Here is a 20,601-nt window from a genome sequence, read left to right as displayed (position 1 = left end):
TGACCAATAAATACTCCACTAATCCTGCTCATTGTCCCTTCACTGACCTGCCTACTTTGCATCGTGTGGATCAGGAAAGTCTGAGATTTTGCATATCCTCAGGGCAGAGTTGGTTGTCAAGTACCAGATTAAAATCCTATATGGTCACTATGGAGGAGGCCTTTTTGTGTGCTCTATGGCAATCTTCTCTTGTATCTGCAGCAGAAGTAAGATTTATTCTGAAGGTCTGTTGTGGTAATTCCTGAACAATGGAGAAGGGGTTTAATGGGACTGTTGCAGTCATCAAATCTACATTCGTGTTAACCGAATGAAACGTGCTTTCAGTGGTTATGACCTTGGTCATTACTGCAAAAGCTCTTTCTGTCACAATTTTGACTGGGAACTTATTCTGGGGCCTTATTTTTCTGATTATTAGAAACCACCTTGTGACATCCAGTCTTACATGTCTTCATAGCAACTTTATCCTTTTCTTTACATTATATAGTCCTTGTTCCAGTTAGTGTTAACCTGTCTCAAAATACTTAGAAGCAAAAGTTTGTTTTGTTAGGCTGACAACTTTTTGAAATCTCTTCATTACCCTTTGACTGTAAGATGGATTTTGTATTCGTCTGATCATCCCTGAAGACCCTCTTCGTATTGTTCCAACTCTAGCACATCATTTTGCTGAGCAAAGTATTGTGTTCAGTTTCTAAACAAAATATCTCAGAGTAGTTCTGCTATTTGCTGCTTGATTTTCCCAGAATCATAGCACCCTTTTAGTTGGAAAATATATTTAATGTCATCAAGTCCAACCATTAACCTAGCACTAAACCTAATGGCCTGTGGCCCTAAGTGCCTCATCTACATATCCTGGAAATAAATCAAAGGATGGCGACTTAACCACTTCCCTGGGGAGCCTGTCCCAGTGCTTGACAACCCTTTCAGGGAAGAAAATTTTCCCAGTATCTCACCTGGGCCTTCTCCAGCACAATGTGAGGTAATTTCCTTTCATGCTGTCTCTTCTAATATCCACGGGCACTGGCACGTACCTGGTTACATGGACATACGGCCCATAAAAGAGGCTCTGGTCATCAAGGGCCTGTATGCTGAGACACAGATCTTACTCTTAGGCTTCCTGGGTTGGGTTTAAAATGTCAGTGAGAATTCAGTTGGTGGACATCAATCAGCAAAGATTAGTGCTAAGTGAAACCACTGAACCTCAGTACAGGAACAGACATAATAATGGATACCTTACCTGTCTCTCATTAGCACGATCTGTAGTGGGGTTTTCCCCACCCTGACCACATTTCCAATGGAGTGGCAGTGACTTTCTGTTTTTCAGAGGTCTGTATCAGGTGGCAGAAGCAGGATGCTCTGCAAGGGAAGGCCAGCCAGGAACTGAATCTGATAGCAAACCAGGCATTAAGCAAGATCCTCACAAAAGGTGCAGTCCCATAGTACCTGAACTAAAACAACCCTCCAGAATAGGTCAGCAACTGCAGAAAGGTTAAGCCAGTAATCCAGACAATCCAGACAAAACTGTGGTAAAATGGTAGTCCAAGATCAAGCCAGAAAGTCAAGTCAGCAGATTAGGGTCAGTAGCAGCAAAGTTCATGGCCAGACCCCAGCCTGGCTGCCCTGTAGCTCTACCAGAGACCATAGGCAGATATCTGAGCTCCTGAGCAAAGAACGGGCAGTCCCTGGCCAGATTCTCTGCTCTTGCTCGTGCAGCTCTTTCTGCAGCACTCTGACCCAAGGCTACCCTGCTGCAAGGTTACAAAGACCTTGAACAAGCAAAGCCCAGTGAGAAGGGGAAGAGGTTGCAGAACTTGGTGTTCTAAGGACCTAATAGCATGGATGTTACTGAACTTGGGATTCTGGATAAGGAACAGATAGATGCCATCAGACAAAAGGGGGATCCTGTCAGTGTCATAAAAAGGAACATGTGTTTAGACTGGTGTAAACAGCACTCTTGTTCCAGTTGTCAGAATGAGTCAAGCAGCCACTGTTTAATTAACAGCAGCTTTTATTTCCCTAAAGTTGGCATTCTAGAGTGAATGAGAGAGGGGTAGAACTACCAGCAGTGGTCACCTGAAACAAAAAGAAACTCAGCAGAAGAAACAGGAAGGCCTGTAATTCAAATCCTAAGGAAGATGGTCTTTTAAGAGCTTCTGCCCACAAAGCTTTGACAAAATAAGGAAGCCCTGAGCCTGCCCCAACGACAGAGAGGGTATCATTTTTTACTCACCGAACCACCTCTAGTGATAAACACCATTTCTGTTGATTGGAGTACAATTTCTCCCAACGAGATGGACAAGCTTCAAATTTAGGGGTAATCTTTGCCTGTTTCTCTTCTGAAATGATTCATAAATGACCAGTGTTCTGCACTTTCAAATTCCTTTGTCTGGTGAGAAATAACCACATTGCGAGCTGCTCTGCCTGTGCCACCAATGTTGGTCCCATAGTAAAACAATTCTGATGAAGCCATCAGATATGCAATCATCCTTCATATAAGGTCACAAGCACACTTTTTGAATTTTATTGGAGGCTTTGGCTCCTTCAGATTGGAGATTAGTCTGCTGATAACGTCTAAAAAGGTGAACAATATTTCTATTGGTTCCTTCACGTAGTTCGTGCTAGCACGTGAATCTATATATTTCCTCCTTTGTAGTCGTTTGCGAAATACAGGAATGCCCTTGCAGAGTTTGGTCTAGGGAATACCTGGAGAGTGAAGTTTCATCTGTCTGTGGTTAGGATGGCAATAAAAGAACATCTTTCTACTCCAGTGTTGTGGTTGCTTCTCCTCTCCATTCAAGTCTCTCTGGGTAAGTACATACTTTATTTCACTTAAGGCAGTGAGATAAGAAAAGTATGCAAATTTAATATAAATAGGTTGTTATTCTATGAACCTGTAAAGCAAAGTGACAAAAAGGTGTTCAAGTATGTTTCTGTCTTTGATTTAATCTCCTTGGTAATCCTGAGATAAAGAAGGGTAAGCCATTTGTAAAAATTTTGTATTTTACTCAGACATCAGTGACTGGCTATTCTCATAAGAATTCAAGTGCAAATTTTGTAAACTGTTGAGTTGTACTAAAACATGGTTGGGTATTCTTATTACTGTCTTATCTCTCCTGCTGAGCTCTTTGTAGACAGAATTAATAATTCCAGGTCTTTGTTCAACACCAGTTAAAATGATGTAGCTCTGCCCTGTGTGTCCAGTGGAGTTTGGGTAACACAACATCCCCTCAGTTGTGCCTGCATATCTGACGCTTATCACTATTTGCCTCTCTGCTCTTCTTGACCTATGTGTACATGCTTGATGTTGGTGATGAGAGACAGATTTTGTAAACCTCATTTTTTTCTCTCTATACATGGAGGTGACATTATGGCATTGTGGTGGTGGTTCATCCCCATATGAGGAGAAAAAGACTTCACAGTTGATGCTTTGCTATGGCATGGCCCTAGTCTTGAAGGTTCTCTCCAGTTGTGTGGATGCAGTCAGAGTTCACATGGCAGAGAACAGAAATCATTCTTGACATACATTTTCATAATACGAAACATTTTTATCTGGACACCTTTGTAGTGATGTTTTCATGTCACCTGAGCTGTACTGTAGAAATGAGAGTGAGTTTTCTGCCAACTCCTTGCTAACATCAGGGAACAGTAACAGATGACTGGAAGATGCAGACAAGAGTAGCTTTACCTTGACAACATCATCAGCACCTATGACCCTCATCTCTGCTCTGGTAGCACTTGCACTCTCCATGCTACTACAGGAGCTCTGATGTTCCCCAGGCATGGAGCACTGTGCAGAGCAGTGCAGGAGCCACTACCCTCAGGGAGGGAGCTGGCAATCTGCCCCTGAGGCAGCAGGCCTTGGCTGAAAACCTCCTCTTAGGGCTTGGGGACAGGAATGCATGCTGCATTCTCATCCTTTGCCTACAAGAAGAACTGGGTCTTCACCTGGAGCAGGCAGAAATCTCATGCCTTCTCAGCCAAGCCGAACACCCAACCACTGAATTCAATGAAGGTATTTGTGGGACATGCTGTGGTGTGTGAGGAAATACAAAATTGTGCCTGTATGTATTATAAAAAATTCAGAGAAGACTGATTACAGCAAATGATTGCTTTTTAAAGGAAATATTTAAATCTGTCAGTTGGGTTATGCCTACCTCTGCATGCAGTCTTGCATGCTGTTACATGTTGAAAATGTCAGATATACAATTACTTAAAAATTCAAGTGCAGAGAGGTTATACTGTTGAGTGAAGAGCTGTTGGTTTTGCTCCTGGATATGGCTAATAGAAATAGGTTATCTGGTTCCTTTAAAAATGTATGATGAATTCAACTTTTCTTAGAATTCATTTCTCTTTTAAATGTATAAATGTTTTAGCTGAGAAAACTCTTTTTTTGGACTATGTTCTTCAAATAGCCTGGGGGTTGTTCTCCAGAATGTCTTTCAAGAAACTTACAAGACTTATTACAGAAAGATTACGCTCCCTCTGAGACAACATGTTGCAGGCACAAAGTGGTTTCATAGTTATCTGAGGGTTGTGCTATGTAAGTGACTTTCTAACTCAGGAAACTTGAGGAGAGAGAATACTTCACAGAAAAAAAAAGGGGTTGGAAGTTACCAATTGTCAGTCACTTGAATAACCACATTCCTTCTTTTTCGTTTCCAAATCTAAATGATAGGCAGGAAATTGCAAGGAAATTCAGCAGTGTTAGGACAGAGGTAAAGCCTTTGCTGTGTATAAGAGGCTATCCTGTGTCAAAGCCACATTGCCTGTGTCTGATGAAGCAGTTAAAAACCACATGAAGATGGAGGCAAAACTGCCTTCCAATTGACTACTGCTAGCAGTTTACTCTGCGATAAGAAATGAAACAATGGTTAGTTTTGGAAAGAAGTGGCTGCATTAGCACCAGCTCATGGGCTAAGACTGACACATTTGCACTGAGCAGAGAGAAGAATTAGATTTGTTTCCAAATGCAAAGAAAAATTATATATTGTCATTTCACAATGTCAGACCACAGCAAGATGTGTGATACACAGAAACACCTCTCTCTTTGGAGGAAGAGAGGGAAGGTGATATTTTACATAACGGATTGTTTTGAAAAAATCTTACAGGAAAACCCAAGGCTCTTAGTGCAAATTATCTTCTGTCACTTATCAAATGCCATCATTGATAGATGATCTTCCCAGACCATTTTCAGGATTTGCATAGCTGCATTGCTTTCCATTCACATCAGTGCCCAGTGCTGGGTCTGCAGGAGTACTGCAGGTTTCTCTTGGCACCTGGTCACTGTGGCTGTGAGTGCAGATCAACAGGGCCCATAGCCAGGCATGGCTGTGCCAGAGTGGAACACAGATGCACCTGCCACATGGCACAGGCAATGGGAGAAGGCCCACATCTGTGCTTAAATGGGCCCATGGGCAGAGGATGTGGGTGGAAAACCCAGGTAAATGTTTGCTTTAATATTCCATTGTGTTTCAGGTGTTGAAACAGTGAAAATTTGTGCCCAAAGTTATTAGGCTTCTTATGTGACTGTCCTGTAAACCTCCTTTAGCGATGTGGTCAATCTGAGTAATCCTCCAGGCCCAAAAGAAGTTGCCAGCCCTCTTCAGGGATTTACCTGTTTCATAACATGCTGAAATGCAAATCTGACCAAACTGAGGACAAAACTCAGATGTAGTAGCCAACTTCTTCCTGTTTCCTTTGCACATTTAGCTTGTAGTTTGTCCTTAACCTGGGAATACAGCAGTCCTGCACATGGTTTTCTACCATTTGATTTTCCACCTATTTCATGGGTATCCCCTTTCATGCTCTAAACACCAGCGACTTTGACTCCAACTGGTAGTGAGGCTAACTTTTAGTCCAAACAGCCACATGTATGTAATACTCATATACAAATGTATACCCACACACACCACAGCTGTACATGGCTGCCCACACAGACAGAAACATGCGACGTGACACATGTGACACAAACATACACAGAGCCAGTGGCCTTATAATGATCTATCAGCTTCTGTAAAGCCTTAGACATGGTCCCACACAACAGTCTTGTCATTAAATTGGACATATGTGGGTTTGATGGATGGACTATTCAATGGATAAGAAATTGGCTGGATGGATGCGTCCAAAGAGTTGCAGTCAATGGCTCAATGTCCAAATGGAGATCAGTGACAAGTGGTGTCCCTCAGGGGATGGGAATTGCTCAAAATCCTTATTACTGACATTAGTAGTGGGATTGAGTTTACCCTTGGCAAGTTTCCAGAGGACACCAATCTCAGTGGTGCAGCCATTGAGGGAAGGAATGCTATCCAGAGGAATCTTGACAGGTTTGAAAAATGAGCCTCACCCCATGAAGTTCAACAAGGCCAAGTGCAAGGCCTGTACCTGGCTCAGGATGCATGGCTTGAGAGCAGCCCCGTGGAGAAGAACTTGGGGATACTGGTGGGGACAAATTGGACATGAGCCGGCAGTGTGCCCTTGAAGCCCAGAAAGCCAACTTTGAGTTGGGTCTTTGAGCTGACCCCCTCACCTTACCACCTCTGCAGTAGCTGGCCTGGCCCCTCTGGTCCCTGTAGTAGCCAGCTCCTCCAGTTATCCCACTCCCAAAGACACACACAAGGTTGCCAGTTTTACACAGTCTTTCTTCATCTGGATGAAGCAAAGAATTGCCAGGCTGGTACCCTGGATGCTGCTCACATCATGCCTCCACTCCTTCGCAGCCGCAATTCCCTTCGCCTTAGATCTCTACAATGGGCACAACAACTTCACTGCTCCTTTACCCATGACAAACTCTTCAGCAATGAGAACCACAAGGAAAGACAACTTGACTTTATTGATTTATCTCTGTGAGGCAAGCACAGCTTTGCCTTTAATACTGTCTGTTGTTTCAAGTGGCTTCCAGGCCAATTAACTCACAGGAAAATGAAGCTTCATCTATCGTAGCAATCACACACTGACGTGTGGTCCCCTCACCCACTCCAGTTGGCAGTGTCTATTGTGGCAGGCTTTGTGAATCACAAAACAGGGACATCACTCGGCATTTCACAGCCCTGGTAAATCAGTATAAGAGAAAGGTTGCCTGTCATTAGAAATAACTTACATTTTAGCAGTGCAGTTAGCTCATGCTTGTAAATACACACATAATTCCTTGCAAAAAAAACCCCAAACCTTTAACGTTGGACTATTTAGAAAAGTGAACCAAATAAATCCGATGTAAGAGTAAATTAAGAGTAATAATAATCTCATTAACGTCTGCAATAGATAATCATGATTGGGCTCTGTCCTTTCTATAACCTTGTTCTATCTAAAGGTGCTGATGAATTGAGGCTGTCAAACGGAACGGGCCCCTGCTCTGGGAGAGTGGAAGTAAAACATGAGGAGCAATGGGGAACCGTGTGTGATGGTGACTGGACCATAAAAGATGCTGAGGTTGTTTGTAAGCAACTACACTGTGGATATGCTGTTAAGGCCCTTAATCGAGCTCCTTTTGGACAAGGAACTGGACCAACGTGGTTGTACCGAGTTGATTGCCGTGGTGATGAATCTGCTCTCTGGAACTGCACACATACAGGATGGGGTTCTTTTACCTGTCCCCATTACTTTGATATTGGAGTGATCTGCTCAGGTAAGAAGTGATCCAAATTTGTATAATGGAAGAAAGATACGAGCCTGGGATCAAAATTTTCTGGGTTGGATAAAGCCAAGTACTCCCTCTAGTCATCCAAAGCAAGTTGCTTCAGCATTGAGTCTTCTGCTGACTGCAAGTGCAAGTCTACTTTGCCTGGACACAGCAATGACATAGAATGGGCATATTAAATGACATAGAACAGGGGGAAAAAAAGCATTATTTGTTTCTACCACAGCTCTCCCAGGCAACAGGAGAGCAGTACTGAACTTGTCTATGACCAGGAATGGGGGCTTAAAAAGCAGTCGTAGGTGGAGAAGCAAGAAAATGCAGTGTTATGTCCTACAACTGCCCTTCTTCTCCAGATCTTCATGTTAGCTAAGACAGGACAGTCTGCAATGGCAAAAAAAGTTCAATATCTGTCTGGCTGCTCCCTATGCAAGATTTTACTCTTTGGAGAAAAACCATTGTAAGAGGTTTTTCCTTCCCAGCTTCAGGACTTTACATTTGTCCTGTTTTGATTTTTGTAAGGTTCCTGTCAGCCCATTAGTCTAGCCTGTCTAGATCTCCCTGAATGGCAGCTCTGCCCTCGTGGTTATCTCCCTCCCCCCCCCAAAATCATAAGAGTGTACTCCATCACCTTGTCCATGAAGAGAAGACACTGAGGAGAACAGGCCCCTGGAAAGACACAAGTGATATTCCACTTGCTGACCATCTTCAGGTAGAGTTTAACTCACTAATGACTGAGCCTGACTGTTCAATTAGCTTAACCATGTTGTCCTTCCACCCAGACTGTAACATCCTAGTTTTTGGACATAAGAATATTGTGCAAGACAATGTTAATGGCAGTGCTAAATGTGAGGTAAATGACATGTGCTGCTGTCCCCTCATCCATAAATCCATTACTATCAGAGAAGGCAATACAGTCTAACAGGCATAATACACACTTGATAAAATCATGCTGACTCTTCCCATTCATCTCCTTGTGCCCACAAATGTGTTCCCGGAAGACTCACTCCATATTTTTCCCAAGTACCAAAGTGAGGCTGGTCAGCCTGTAGATCTCCAGACTGTCTTTTTAGCCTTTTCTGAAACTGGGTGAAACATTTCCTGTTTCCTCTTCCTAGGGTGCTTTAGCTTCCTACTCACTGAAATAATGAAGTCTCAAGGACACGCACTAGTAAATGACTATTTGTCTATTTATCTATTTGGGGATTGCTACTTCTCAGTCATTGGCAGATGTTCAAAGCTTCCCTCCTTCTTTCCCAAAGATTTAGTGTTTTCACATACTGAAAAATAAGCAATCTCCTATACCATTTTCTTTCTTATCAGTGGTATACAGGAGTTGCCTGGTCACAATTTAAAAGTATCGGTGATCCTCAGAGAAGTGACGTGTCTTGCCCACTGAGGTACAGGAGTTATGAAAATAGGTTAGTACAACCAACCCTTGATGCTGGACTTCTTGGTTTTTGGTTTTTTCCAGGCTTCTCTGATCTGCGTCTGACTGGAGGGGACACTGCCTGCTCAGGACATTTGGAAGTAAAGCAAGAAGAATCTTGGGTGACTGTCTGTTTTTCACACATTGATTTCAAAACTGCCTCAGTTGTATGTAATGAGTTAGAGTGTGGCCACGCTGTGGATACCTTGAGAGGAACTCACTTTGGAGACAGACATGAACTGATCTGGCAAGAAGAGTTTCACTGTGTAGGGAATGAGATTCACCTTGCAGACTGTCCCAGGAACATACACCACACTAACACGTGCTCTCATGATGCCACTGTTGTGTGTTCAGGTGAGACTTTGGGCTGATGGACGTACTTCACCGGTGTCGTCTATGCCTTCTTCCTGTTAACCCACAGTTCAGAGCCTTTGCACACTTCTATGGTCCTCAGGATCCCTGGATGCTTCCCCCATCATGCCTTGAGCCATTCAAGGGGGACCAGGAAATAACAGAGAGTAGTCCCACTCACTCATTCACTCTACTCAGAGTCTGCATCTAACATGGGCTGTTCTAACCACTTCACTACTGCACCAGGGGCAGACTCCAAAAGGACTGTCATTTCTTTTATGCTATTAGAGATATGCACTCAACAGTGCTAAGAATGCTTTACATGTCTTTCTCTTATGAATAAAAGGAGAAAGGGCCAGAGCAGACAAGCAGGAATATTCAGACATTAATTTCTTTCCTGTGGTGCCAGTGCGTATGTTAATCCCTGGCTCTTCAGTTAATTATAAAACTGGGAGAGGTACCCTATCTCCAAAAGGTTGAAGGAGGCACAAGCTACAACTGTAAGTTATTTAAAAAATAAATAAATAAAAAGGTTTCCAGAGGCCTAGATGACTTTCATTGTGACTGGCAGGTAACATTACTTAAAAACTCCACACAGTCACGGCTGCTGGGGGCTCTGAATATGGCTCGGTATTGCAACCCGCTGCAAAAGTGAAGATTAGACCTAGCAAACACAACTGTTTTCCTGAGGCCACAGTTCTAAAGGGTAAAGTAAACCTGGGGCAGAACTGCTGGCAACTTTCTCACAAAACAAGCCTGGAAAATGATTGCACTTCATGTCCATTGTCCAGTCAAAGGTCTCCAGTCTATTTCAAGATTGCCTTGGACACTGTACCCCTAACCACAGTGACCTGGACCACTGGCTGGGGAGCTGTGGCAGCCAAATAGCTCAGTTAAGGCATCTAACAGGCCTTGGCTCCTGCTTCTGTCTTGCAAGAGTCTTAGTCAGAGTCTTTCAGTCAGAGCTGAAATCCTGGTCTCATTGGGGGTACAATGCAAGGACAAGGTAAAGGTAGAAAGTAACAGTGTGAGAAGACAGAGGGACTGCATGGGGCTGGCAGTAGGACACCACAGTGCCACCCATGCTGCCCTTAATTTATTGTGAATATGCTGATGGATATGGCCTGTGGTGTTCAGAGCCTTTCTGTGGGGCATGGAGGAAAGCTGAGAATTCCCCACTGCAGCTTCTACTTACCAGGAAATGTGACATGACCAACTACTGGGAAAGAGAGTGACACCAGTTGCTCCTACTCTACCATGTGTGAGGTAGTACTGAAACTGCCTCTGAAAGAGAAGATGTTGTAAGGTAGAAGCAGTATTGAGGGGGGAGGAGAGAGCAGAGCAAGGAAGAGACACCGAACTTAAAGAGACAAAAGATTTTTAGTCATACAGTGCAGGCTACCTCACAAAAAATATAGAGGGGTTTTTTGGAGCTGGCTTATCAGCATCCTGTTCCAGCATGCTTTCCAGTAACCTGACACATAAAAAAGTGCTAGTTCCTTGCACTTATCGAGGTCTCTTACAGCTTTCAGTGCAACGGCACAGAAAACCAAAAGTAACTGCTAAGCTCCTTTATTCTTTCTGCAGGCTACGGTGGGTACAGGCTGGCAAATGGCAGTACTGCATGCTCAGGGAGAGTAGAGCTTCTTCACGGAGGGACATGGGGAACCCTGTGTGACTACCTGTGGGATCTACCAGCTGCCAATATCATCTGCCAGCAGCTAGACTGTGGAGTTGCACTACAGATACCAAGTGAACCGTCCTTTGGGGAGGGAAATGGGACTGTCTGGAATGGCACATTCAGCTGCAAGAAGAATGGCTCACGCCTGAGAGACTGTCCTGTGCGTGCTCTAAGTCATGATGAATGCCCTGCTGGAAAAGAGGCTCATGTGGTGTGTTCAGGTGAGCAGTGGAAAGGTCTAAGGAGAAAATTGAAAAACTCCTTCCTTGAGGAAAAATATGGACTCAAAATTCAGAGGGTGTATGTGGAGTCAGGGTGTATGTGGAGGGCGTATGTGGAGTCCATCTTTTGTCTGCTGCAACAGGAGTCAAGGCTGCACTTCGCCTGTACCACAAGGTTGCTCTCTCTGAAATGCTCCTTGTGTCAGGCAGCAGCAAGAGCAGGGCAGCTCCACAGCTCAGGATGAGGGCACAGAGGCTGAGCACAGCACAGACAGAGCCCTTGTCACTAAGGCACAATCCAAAGCACCTGCACAGAGGAAGGTACTGGTAATAAGGTCTATGTGCAGCCCCAGAGAAGTCAAAGCAATCAGCGAGATGTAGGGTCCAGCTGGAGAGGACAGCCAGGCATAGCATGAGACAAGACTGGAGACAGTTACACCTGTCAGGTACTTGAGGCAAGGACTGAATTCCTGGTCCAGGTGTAAGTGAGGACTTGGACCAGCAGTTGAAGGATGCAGAACTGTAGGCCCTAGGTGATACCAGTCTGAACATTTAAGGTCTATTGTTTGACCCAGAGCCCCAAAACCTAGTGCCCTGATTTTTAAATTTGCAATTGGGACCTGATCCTGATTTCTAGTCATTCTTCTCAGTAAAATAGGATGGACTCAAGTCTTGTTATGGGTATGGAAGTTTCTAGTTACAAGTCTGGCCCAGTTAAGTCATTTTTACTACTGAATGATAAGGAAAACTCATTCCCATTTCCCAGTCACTTCCAGGTCATGCCCATGAGCAATTGCAAATGTAACACTCCAGTACTCCCTTTCTCTTACATTCAGGGTGTCCAGGGGGCAGGCTGGTGAATGGCACCACATGCTCTGGCATAGTGGAGATCCGCCATGGAGACACGTGGGGAAGACTCTGCCGCTCCCACTGGAATTTGCAAGCTGCCAGTGTTCTCTGCCATCAGCTGAACTGTGGCTATGCAAAGTCAATCCAGATGGAAGATGGTTCTGTGGATGGGAATGGGCCTATATGGAGAGATGCTTTTCACTGTGAAGGCACAGAGTCCTGCCTGTGGGATTGTGCTCAAGTGACTTTGGGCAATCCAACATGTTCAGCCAAAGAAGCAGCCACTGTAACTTGCTCAGGTAAGTCAGCAGTGGCCTTTTATGGGTGGTGCAACTTCAGACCAAAGCAGTGCTGGTGATCTCACTGACAGGATCTAGACTATGAGCTGGGGAAGCCTTTCTCGCTTCCCATCACAGGCCTTTGTGTGCATGAAAGCAAACAAAGCCTTAACAGAGGCAGTCTCCTTAATCAGTGGTGAGAATTAATATTTTACCAGCACAGAAATTTGTCTTCTATAGCTCTCCTGCAAGTTATTCCTACTGCAGTAAGAGCAGTAGATGTTACTCAATATATTTTCCAGCTCTCTTGAGCCCAGGTCTTGCTGAATCACTCAGACTCTCAGGGGGCGAGAGCCGCTGTGATGGGCGAGTTGAGATCTTCCTCCATGGCGTGTGGAGCAGAGTCCTGGATGATGACTGGGACATCAAGGATGCTCACGTGGTGTGCAGACAGCTCCAGTGTGGAACTGCTGAGAAAGCCTATTACCTTCCAAAGTCTGAGCGAGGGATGGGTCTTGTTGGCCTAAGGAGTGTCCAGTGTACTGGAAATGAAACTCAGCTGATGCTCTGCAACACCTCCCATCATCAGACAGTTCCAACAGGAGTTTCTGAAGATGTTGGCGTGATTTGTTTGGGTGAGTCACTGTGTGAAAGGTACAGAATGTTTCCTTTCCCTTTATGCAATTTTAGCCTCACAGGACTTCTGCCCAAGCAACCATAGCAGAAGAATTGGGATATGACAAGAACATGATGTCTTAAAAGTGCTTTAGAAACATTGCCATTATGCTGACCTGTGCATTATAGTTGTGTTGCATGCTGGCAGCTGGATTTTCTTCCTACAGGCAGCAGGCAGATGAAGCTGGTGAATGGAACAAACCGCTGCGCTGGGAGAGTAGAGCTTTATCATCATGGCATCTGGGGCACCATCTGCGATGATAACTGGGATCTGTCAGATGCCAATGTGGTTTGCAAACAGCTTGGATGTGGACATGCCATCGAGGCATTCGTCTCTGCTCACTATGGAGCAGGGTCAGGGCAGATCTGGCTGGATGACGTGAATTGTACTGGGGCTGAATCTGATCTCTGGGCATGTCCCTCTAGGGCATGGGGCCAGCACAACTGCCAACACAAAGAGGATGCTGGAGTCCTGTGCTCAGGTGTGTTTGGAAAACCCTCTTTTGAGCCTGTGGGTTCAAACAGGAGGGCTGCGTGAACAGGAAGTAGAGAATAGTGGAGACTTGCTAGGACAGCCTCTTGCTGTCTTGATTACTTGAGGCATAGCTGGTCAGCACATCTTCTTGGTCCTACCAGGGTGCAAAGGATCTACAGAAGCCCATATTAAGCACCAACACACACATACATACAAAAAAGACTGTGGTGTGGTAGGATATTTGGGGGATAAATGGGACAGGTTTGTAAAGATTTCCACTGCAAGGAGCAGTGTGCTCATTAGTCAGTTACAGCTGCCTCTGAAACCAATGGAAACAACCCACTGTGCACCAAAGCATCAGACAATCCAAGCAGTTTATGGTGGCTCTGCTCACGCATATTTAAGACAGAATGGCAGCAGCAAGAGAGAGGAGAAATAGAAGAGATGTGGAAAAAAACACTGATGACCCCTGAAGGGAGTGCAGACTGTTAGGGCCCACTATGGAGCCAGTACCAATCCTAAAAAGATGGCAGCCTCTGAAGCATCCATGCTCCACAATACAGGTAGAACCAATACAGGTAGTCAGCACTGTAAATGAAGTGTTATTACACAGGCAGGGAAGAAACAAATCACAAGAAGTTTGTGGCACTAATTCCATTTTTATGTCTTCACTTCCAGATTTCCTGGCTCTGAGGCTGGTGAATGGCAATGACTGTGCTGGGCGTGTAGAAGTTTTCTACAACGGGACGTGGGGGAGCGTTTGTTCCAATCGCATGTCCCAGCTCACCGCAGCAACTGTGTGCAAACACCTGGGCTGTGGAGAGGGAGGAAGAATAGCAACAGACTTCAAATATGGCAGAGGGTCTGGGCCCACGTGGCTGGACCACATTGAGTGCACTGAGCAGCACAGCTCTCTCTGGCAGTGTCAGTCAGACCCCTGGAATCCTCAGTCATGTGATAACCGAGCAGAAGAGACCCATATTACTTGCACTGGTAATTAGAAATGCACTGGTAAATAATTAGAATTGCACTGGTAAATAGAAATGGCCAGACATATACATTAACATATGCATGCACATGTGGACGTTGCAGTAACTACCTTATGTTCACTTGTTATCTGGTATATATTATTTCTAGTTTCATGTAAATGGCAGCAACATTGTTCTTTGTCTATATCCTTGACTCAAAGGAGTGAATTAAAATTACAAGATTGTCACAGAGTGCTCTCACCCAGTGAAATCCCAAGGAATTCCCTAACAGGATGGTGCCATTGCATATTTTTTAATGCAAAAATCTATGATACATAGTCAGTCTGTGAGATCTGAGTTGGGATGAGACTTCCCAAGAGGTGTAGAGGCAAGTCTATGTTTCTACATGTATGGAGGCATATCAGTGTATACACGTAGCCATGGCCAAGTGTACAGATCAGTTTGGTTCTAAAGGTCCCTTTCTAATGCCTGCTCTTATGACAGCATTTCACACCTATGGGCATCAATATCTGTATTCATATACATTCACTATAATACAAATGAACTCTGGATGACATTCAGATATCCTGAAAGAGATTGCAGCTGCCCCATGAGAAGGACAGCATAACCACTAGGAAAATTATTACAGCAACAGCCAAAGAGCCATCCACCAAGAACTAAACAGGCCATACATATTTCAGGAAACAATGAACTTGATGGTTAATCTTCAGGTATTTTATACTTCCTTGATATTTTTCAGAGAATAATTAAATTATTTACTTAATTATTTAAATTCTGCAGGAAGAAGGGAGGCAACATCTCCAGCTGCACTTGCTGAGTGTCCAAACTCTACAAGTTGTTCAGGTACCTCCACCTCTTTGTTTTTCTTCATTGGTCCCTGTGGACCTTCCTGCTGTTTCAGTAAAACAGAAGATTTCTGTGTTTTGCAGACAGGGAGAAGTTGCGAGTCATGGGAGGAGAGGATGAATGTTCAGGCAGAGTGGAGATTTGGCACCAGGGTTCCTGGGGAACAATCTGTGATGACACCTGGGACATGGCAGATGCCAACGTTGTATGCAGGCAGCTGGGCTGTGGATCTGCTGTGTCTGCTCTCAGTGAAGCTGCCTTTGGGGAAGGAACTGGTCCCATCTGGTTGGAGAAGGTGCACTGTAAAGGGACAGAGCTGTCTCTTTGGGACTGTCCTACCAAGCCTTTGTTTGGCAAAAACTGTGACCATAAGGAAGATGCGGCTGTGAATTGCTCTGGTTAGTGACTGGTCCTTTATTACACAGGTCTGGGAAGGAGGTGGGTAGGGGAGAATTGTGCCAGCTATATTTCCCAGAGACTAGCCCTTTCATATTTTTGACTGCAAGAACCACACAAATTATATGAAGCTGATCTCCCTATTTTTCACACTTGCCTCTTCCCTAATCTGGACTCACCTTCCTTTTGCAGGTGTGACAGAAACAACAGCATCACCCACGAGAGCAGGTAAATTCCTTCCCCCTCCTTTCTTTCTCTCATCAAATGACAATTTAATGTCCCTGATACTTAGCAGATAAAACAGCAGTTTATTTCAGCTCATCAGAAAGCACTTCCCACAGCCTTTAATAAAGGAAAACTGAATGGCACCATCTCCAGCTGCTGAATTCTATCTGCTTGAGCAGGACCCATAACAGAGCAGCAGGTGCCCTGCTCACTCTACTAGCATGGGCACAGCAAGAGGCTGCAGAAGAGCAGCCCTTTGGGACATCTGATTCTCTACCTGTTTACCCTTCATTTCCATTCAGATCATCCCCGCCGCCCTGCCACAGGCAGCACGAGACTTTCAGTGCCTGTCATCCTCTCCATTATCCTAGGGACTCTTCTCTGCCTGGTCCTTGCCATTCTTGCTGGGCAGATCCGACATGCCAGGGCACAGCAGAGAGGTGGGTCTCTCAGGACTGGTAAGAAATACCTCCTTTACATGGCCCCAAATGTTTAGCTGGCTGGGGAGGCAGTGGGGGTGGGTGACTGAGATGAGCAGCATCTGTTGCCACACTAAGATTTTTTCACTACTTTCTGGCAGTGAAAGAGCCCAGAGGTGCTTATCCTCAGTCAGCAGCTCTTGGTGCCTTTCTAGGTGCCAACCAGGCCACATACACCCCTTTAAGGCACTTCTCCTTTTCATGACCCCAGCCTGAGTATGAGCAGAGACTGTGTAAGTGATCATTACCTTTTACTTTCAGGCTCCGGACTATCCTACGATCCCTTCTCCGAGGCTGTCTATGAAGAGATTGATTACAGCCTGATGAGGAAAAAGCAGGGCATGACTTTCCTCTCAGGTCTGTGTGTGCTCTTCTCAAGGGAAAGCTCCTGCTTTCTGATTCCAGTCTGATACTTTGCAGGTCCCAAATCTACTGGGAAATTAAAAATACCTGGATTTGAGGAAAGGAGTTTCCTGCCCAGTGGACTCTGTCAATTCCTCTCCTAGGGACAATTTGGTTTTTGCAGTCCTCACTGCAGTCATAGACCATAGATCAGCATACGTCAAGCAAATTTTAAAAAAAAACCCTTTTGCTGCAATTATTTAAAGCAGGGACAAAGAAAGGAATAATTTGCATCTCCCTCACAGCAACTGGGTCCCTGTAGGTTTCCTCCTGTGGATTGCTTTTCTCCCTTTGTGGCTTACCTCCCTCATGATCCAGTAGAGATGTTATGGGGCCCCTGAGGGATTCTTGGTTATTCCATTGTAAGCCTTGCAGAAGTAATACTGACTGCCAAAGAATCTGTTGGACTTGGGTGGTATTACTGGAGCCTGCTCTTTTTCTCATAGTGCAGTCTTAGCACTTCAGGAGAGTTTAATCTGATATCACGCTCTTTCTCATTTGTCTAGATTCTTATTCAGAGAGCTCAAAACCCAAGAAACAGGTCTATAGGGGGGACAGTGATGAAGAAAATGATCCTGAAGCAACCCAAGGTGATGAAAGAAAGGGTTTGTACAAAGAAAGAGATCCCAAATCAGGGTAACTTTTAATATCCAAAGCATTACGAATGATTCAACTTTCACTTCATGTGCTAGTGATGTTTTGATGTGAGCCAAAATTTTCTGTGTAACTTTTGTGGTGGAAGAGTGTCATACAATCTAATATAAAAGTGCTAGTTTTCCTCTTCTATATTAGAAATTCAAAATAAATGTTTGTTGGTAGTTTTGCACACACTTTACAGGATCCAGTCACATGAGTAAAACAGTTTGACAACTGTTTCTCTGAGACATTGCAACTGTAATAGCTTATAAGCTGTTGCTTTATTTCTGAGAAAAAGGAGGAGAATTAAAACAGAGGAAAGACATAAGAAGAAATAGGAACACTGGCATATAATTTGAGCTAATTTGGGAATTTTAATCTGAGTGATCTAAAAAAAATACAAGCACTCCGAAGAAAATCCAGATTCCTAGCTGTGGGAGTTTTGGGGTGGTTTGGGTTGGTTAGTGGTGGTTTTTTTTAATTTGAAATAACTGAGGGAGAGCAAGTGTTTGGAGAAGAACTGCATTTTCCTAGAGCTGATCAAAAAGCTCTCTTAGCTATTGCCTGGTGTCCAGGAGATCAACTGCTAAAAGCACAAGCAGTTTTGGACCTCAGCTGCCCGTATCCCGGATTCTGCTGCATCATGTCTTTATTTTCTATTGCTTTCTTATATTAAAGACTTTTTCTAGTTAAAAATAAACGAAAAGCTTTTCCTTAGTTGCTTTGAAGTGCTTATAGAGAAGATAATTATTCCAAATACAGTCTCTTTTTCTTATTCAGATTGAATATTTTTTGCTAGGCAAAAAGTGAAACAGGAGTGCTTTGATTTAGTCTTATATTTACACATGTATTATTTGTAAGCATATGTACATACAATAAAACTGCACTCTAACGTTCTCTGAGGGATGGATTCCAGTTAAGCACAGACATGCCAGTATTACAGCCCTGTGTTGCTGGATCATCAGCTACTGCCTTCCCCAGTGGAAGATCTCTCTCTGCTATAGTTAATAGCCGTACTGTTCCAGAGACCTCTCCACCGCCTGAAAATGCCCTGGAAGATGGTTATGATGATGCAACAGAAGCTCATAGACCTAGAGATGCTTCTCTTTCTGGGCAGAATGAACAGGATATTATTGGAATCCCTGGAGAAAGTGACAGAAACAAGGATTCACAGACAGGTGAGGCTAGAAGAGCAGTGCAGTTCTGTTCTTACAGCCAGCTGATCTATACCCGTGCTCTGCTTTCCTTATAGCCATAAAATTCTTGCCTGTGACCAACCCAAGCTAAGTTTTCACTGCTGCAAGTCAAAATTGTTACTTCTTATTAGAATGACCATGGGGACCAAGGGTGGCAGCCATCTTTGTAACAGCCTTTTAAGTGCTTGAAGACTGATAACAGTTTGTTCACACACCTGTCCTCAGTTCTGTTTTGTATTTTGTTTCTATAGACAGCCACAACCTAAATTAGTCAACTTTCTACTTAGGCCTTGTTGACAACACTCTGCTCATTATGTGTCTCCACTCAGTCCGTGTTAGACAGTCCATATCTTTCAAAAATTGTTTCAAAACCAAAATTTTACAGTATTTCTTTACAGCATGGTACTGAGATCTTACTAGTGTCAAGTAGAGCAGAAGGACCAGCTCTTATTTCTTGCAGCGTATCCTTCTGTTTATGGATGCCAGTGTGATACTTCCTTCCAACAAGAAGACACTCTTGAGAATGCTCAATGTCTGATGCAGCTTCAAATCCTGCTCTGTAGAATACTACCTATCATTAGACATGGATCTTTCAAATGATGCAGTTGAGTGTTTCTCCCTTCATCTGTAGCCTTCTATGTGTCCTTATTAGATCTCATTCTATGTTCATCAAAACTTCGCCAGGATGACTTGAATTATAGTATAGTAGGTTATCATCTGGAAAACATAACAAGAATATGTGTCTTTTATCTTAGGACATAATAAAAGTACTTTGTTGTATTTAGGGGTGTCCAAGAATCTTACCAGGTGCAGTGAGCTACACCAGGTATACCACTTTTGACTGAATTTGTACCCAGTCTACAGAGGTTTGGGTTAGACTATATTTCTCTAGAGTATGTACAAAAATTTCATGTGTGTGAGTTAAATGACAATTTGTTCTACTCCCTTATAAAAGGACTCTTAGACAATCAAAAAGAAAAATCAGACTCAGCTGCTGGGGATTATTTTTGATAAACCCATGTAATCTGTTATCTGCCTGTTTGTTCTTTTGCTCCTGTCTCCTTACAAGTAGTTCATTTGTTCTCATATCTTTCTGAACTTGAACTTTCTGTAACTCCTAATCCTCTTTCTTCTCCCACACATGCCACCTTAAAAATTAGCATATGTTGCTCAAGTTTTCCCAGTCTTTCAGAGCCTGTTCTCTGTGAGTTCTTAAAGACAGTGGATAGTGCCTGGAGGATGGATTCAGATAGGTTTTTAACCTAGCACTAAATTGTCAGGTCAGTCCATCAAATCCAGAAAGAATTACCAAAAAATATTTAAGATAGAATTTTCTTTATCTGTGCATTTAATATAACTGCGGAACACCTTCTGATCTGAACTCTACTTTTTGGGGTAGGGATAAATATTTCTGGCCTACTGAGGACAATAATGAAAATGAAAAAATGAAAAAATAATGAAAATATAGGACTCCAAGTAACTAGAGAGACATTAGAGATTTTTTTTTTTAACAGTCCATGAATATATTCATTTTAACATTGTGTACAAAGCTTGATCCTTGGATATGCATATACGTAGTGGAAGGCAGAGTGACATAAGCATTTCTCAGGTCTTTCACAGTCACTCATAAAATAGAGCTTAGGTTCTAATTTCTGGAGGAGACAACTGACAGCTGCACAACCACACAGAGGTAATGCATACAGGATGTGCATTTATATCTCTCAGTGTTATTCCTTTCATGTTTTCAGACTGGACTCCTAGGAACAGGACCTCTGAGGCTGAGACACCTTCATCCCCTGCTCCTGAAGATACAGGGTATGACGACATTGAAGAGCTGGGACACTGA

At 43.7% G+C, this 20,601-nt stretch overlaps 1 protein-coding gene across 1 annotated transcript; it reads left to right on the top strand.

Moving 5' to 3' along the window:
• Positions 1 to 2,383: 2,383 nt before the first annotated feature.
• On the top strand, positions 2,384 to 20,601 carry LOC309571457 (antigen WC1.1-like; the record flags this gene model as incomplete). Its single annotated transcript, XM_082278963.1, has 17 exons — positions 2,384 to 2,494; positions 2,734 to 2,804; positions 7,304 to 7,618; positions 9,102 to 9,410; positions 10,995 to 11,309; positions 12,146 to 12,457; positions 12,754 to 13,071; positions 13,279 to 13,593; positions 14,265 to 14,579; positions 15,356 to 15,418; positions 15,505 to 15,819; positions 16,010 to 16,045; positions 16,345 to 16,482; positions 16,783 to 16,878; positions 17,430 to 17,513; positions 18,585 to 18,737; positions 20,504 to 20,601. Exons 2-17 carry the CDS (start codon positions 2,735 to 2,737, stop codon positions 20,599 to 20,601), a joined length of 3,252 nt encoding a protein of 1,083 aa, XP_082135089.1. The 5' UTR covers positions 2,384 to 2,494; position 2,734.

This window comes from Coloeus monedula (genome assembly GCF_965178545.1).
Source record: "Coloeus monedula genome assembly, chromosome: 3".
Taxonomy (NCBI): Eukaryota; Metazoa; Chordata; class Aves; order Passeriformes; family Corvidae; genus Coloeus; species Coloeus monedula.
Note: the sequence above shows the minus strand (reverse complement) of the source record. Positions and strands in the feature narration are given on the sequence as shown.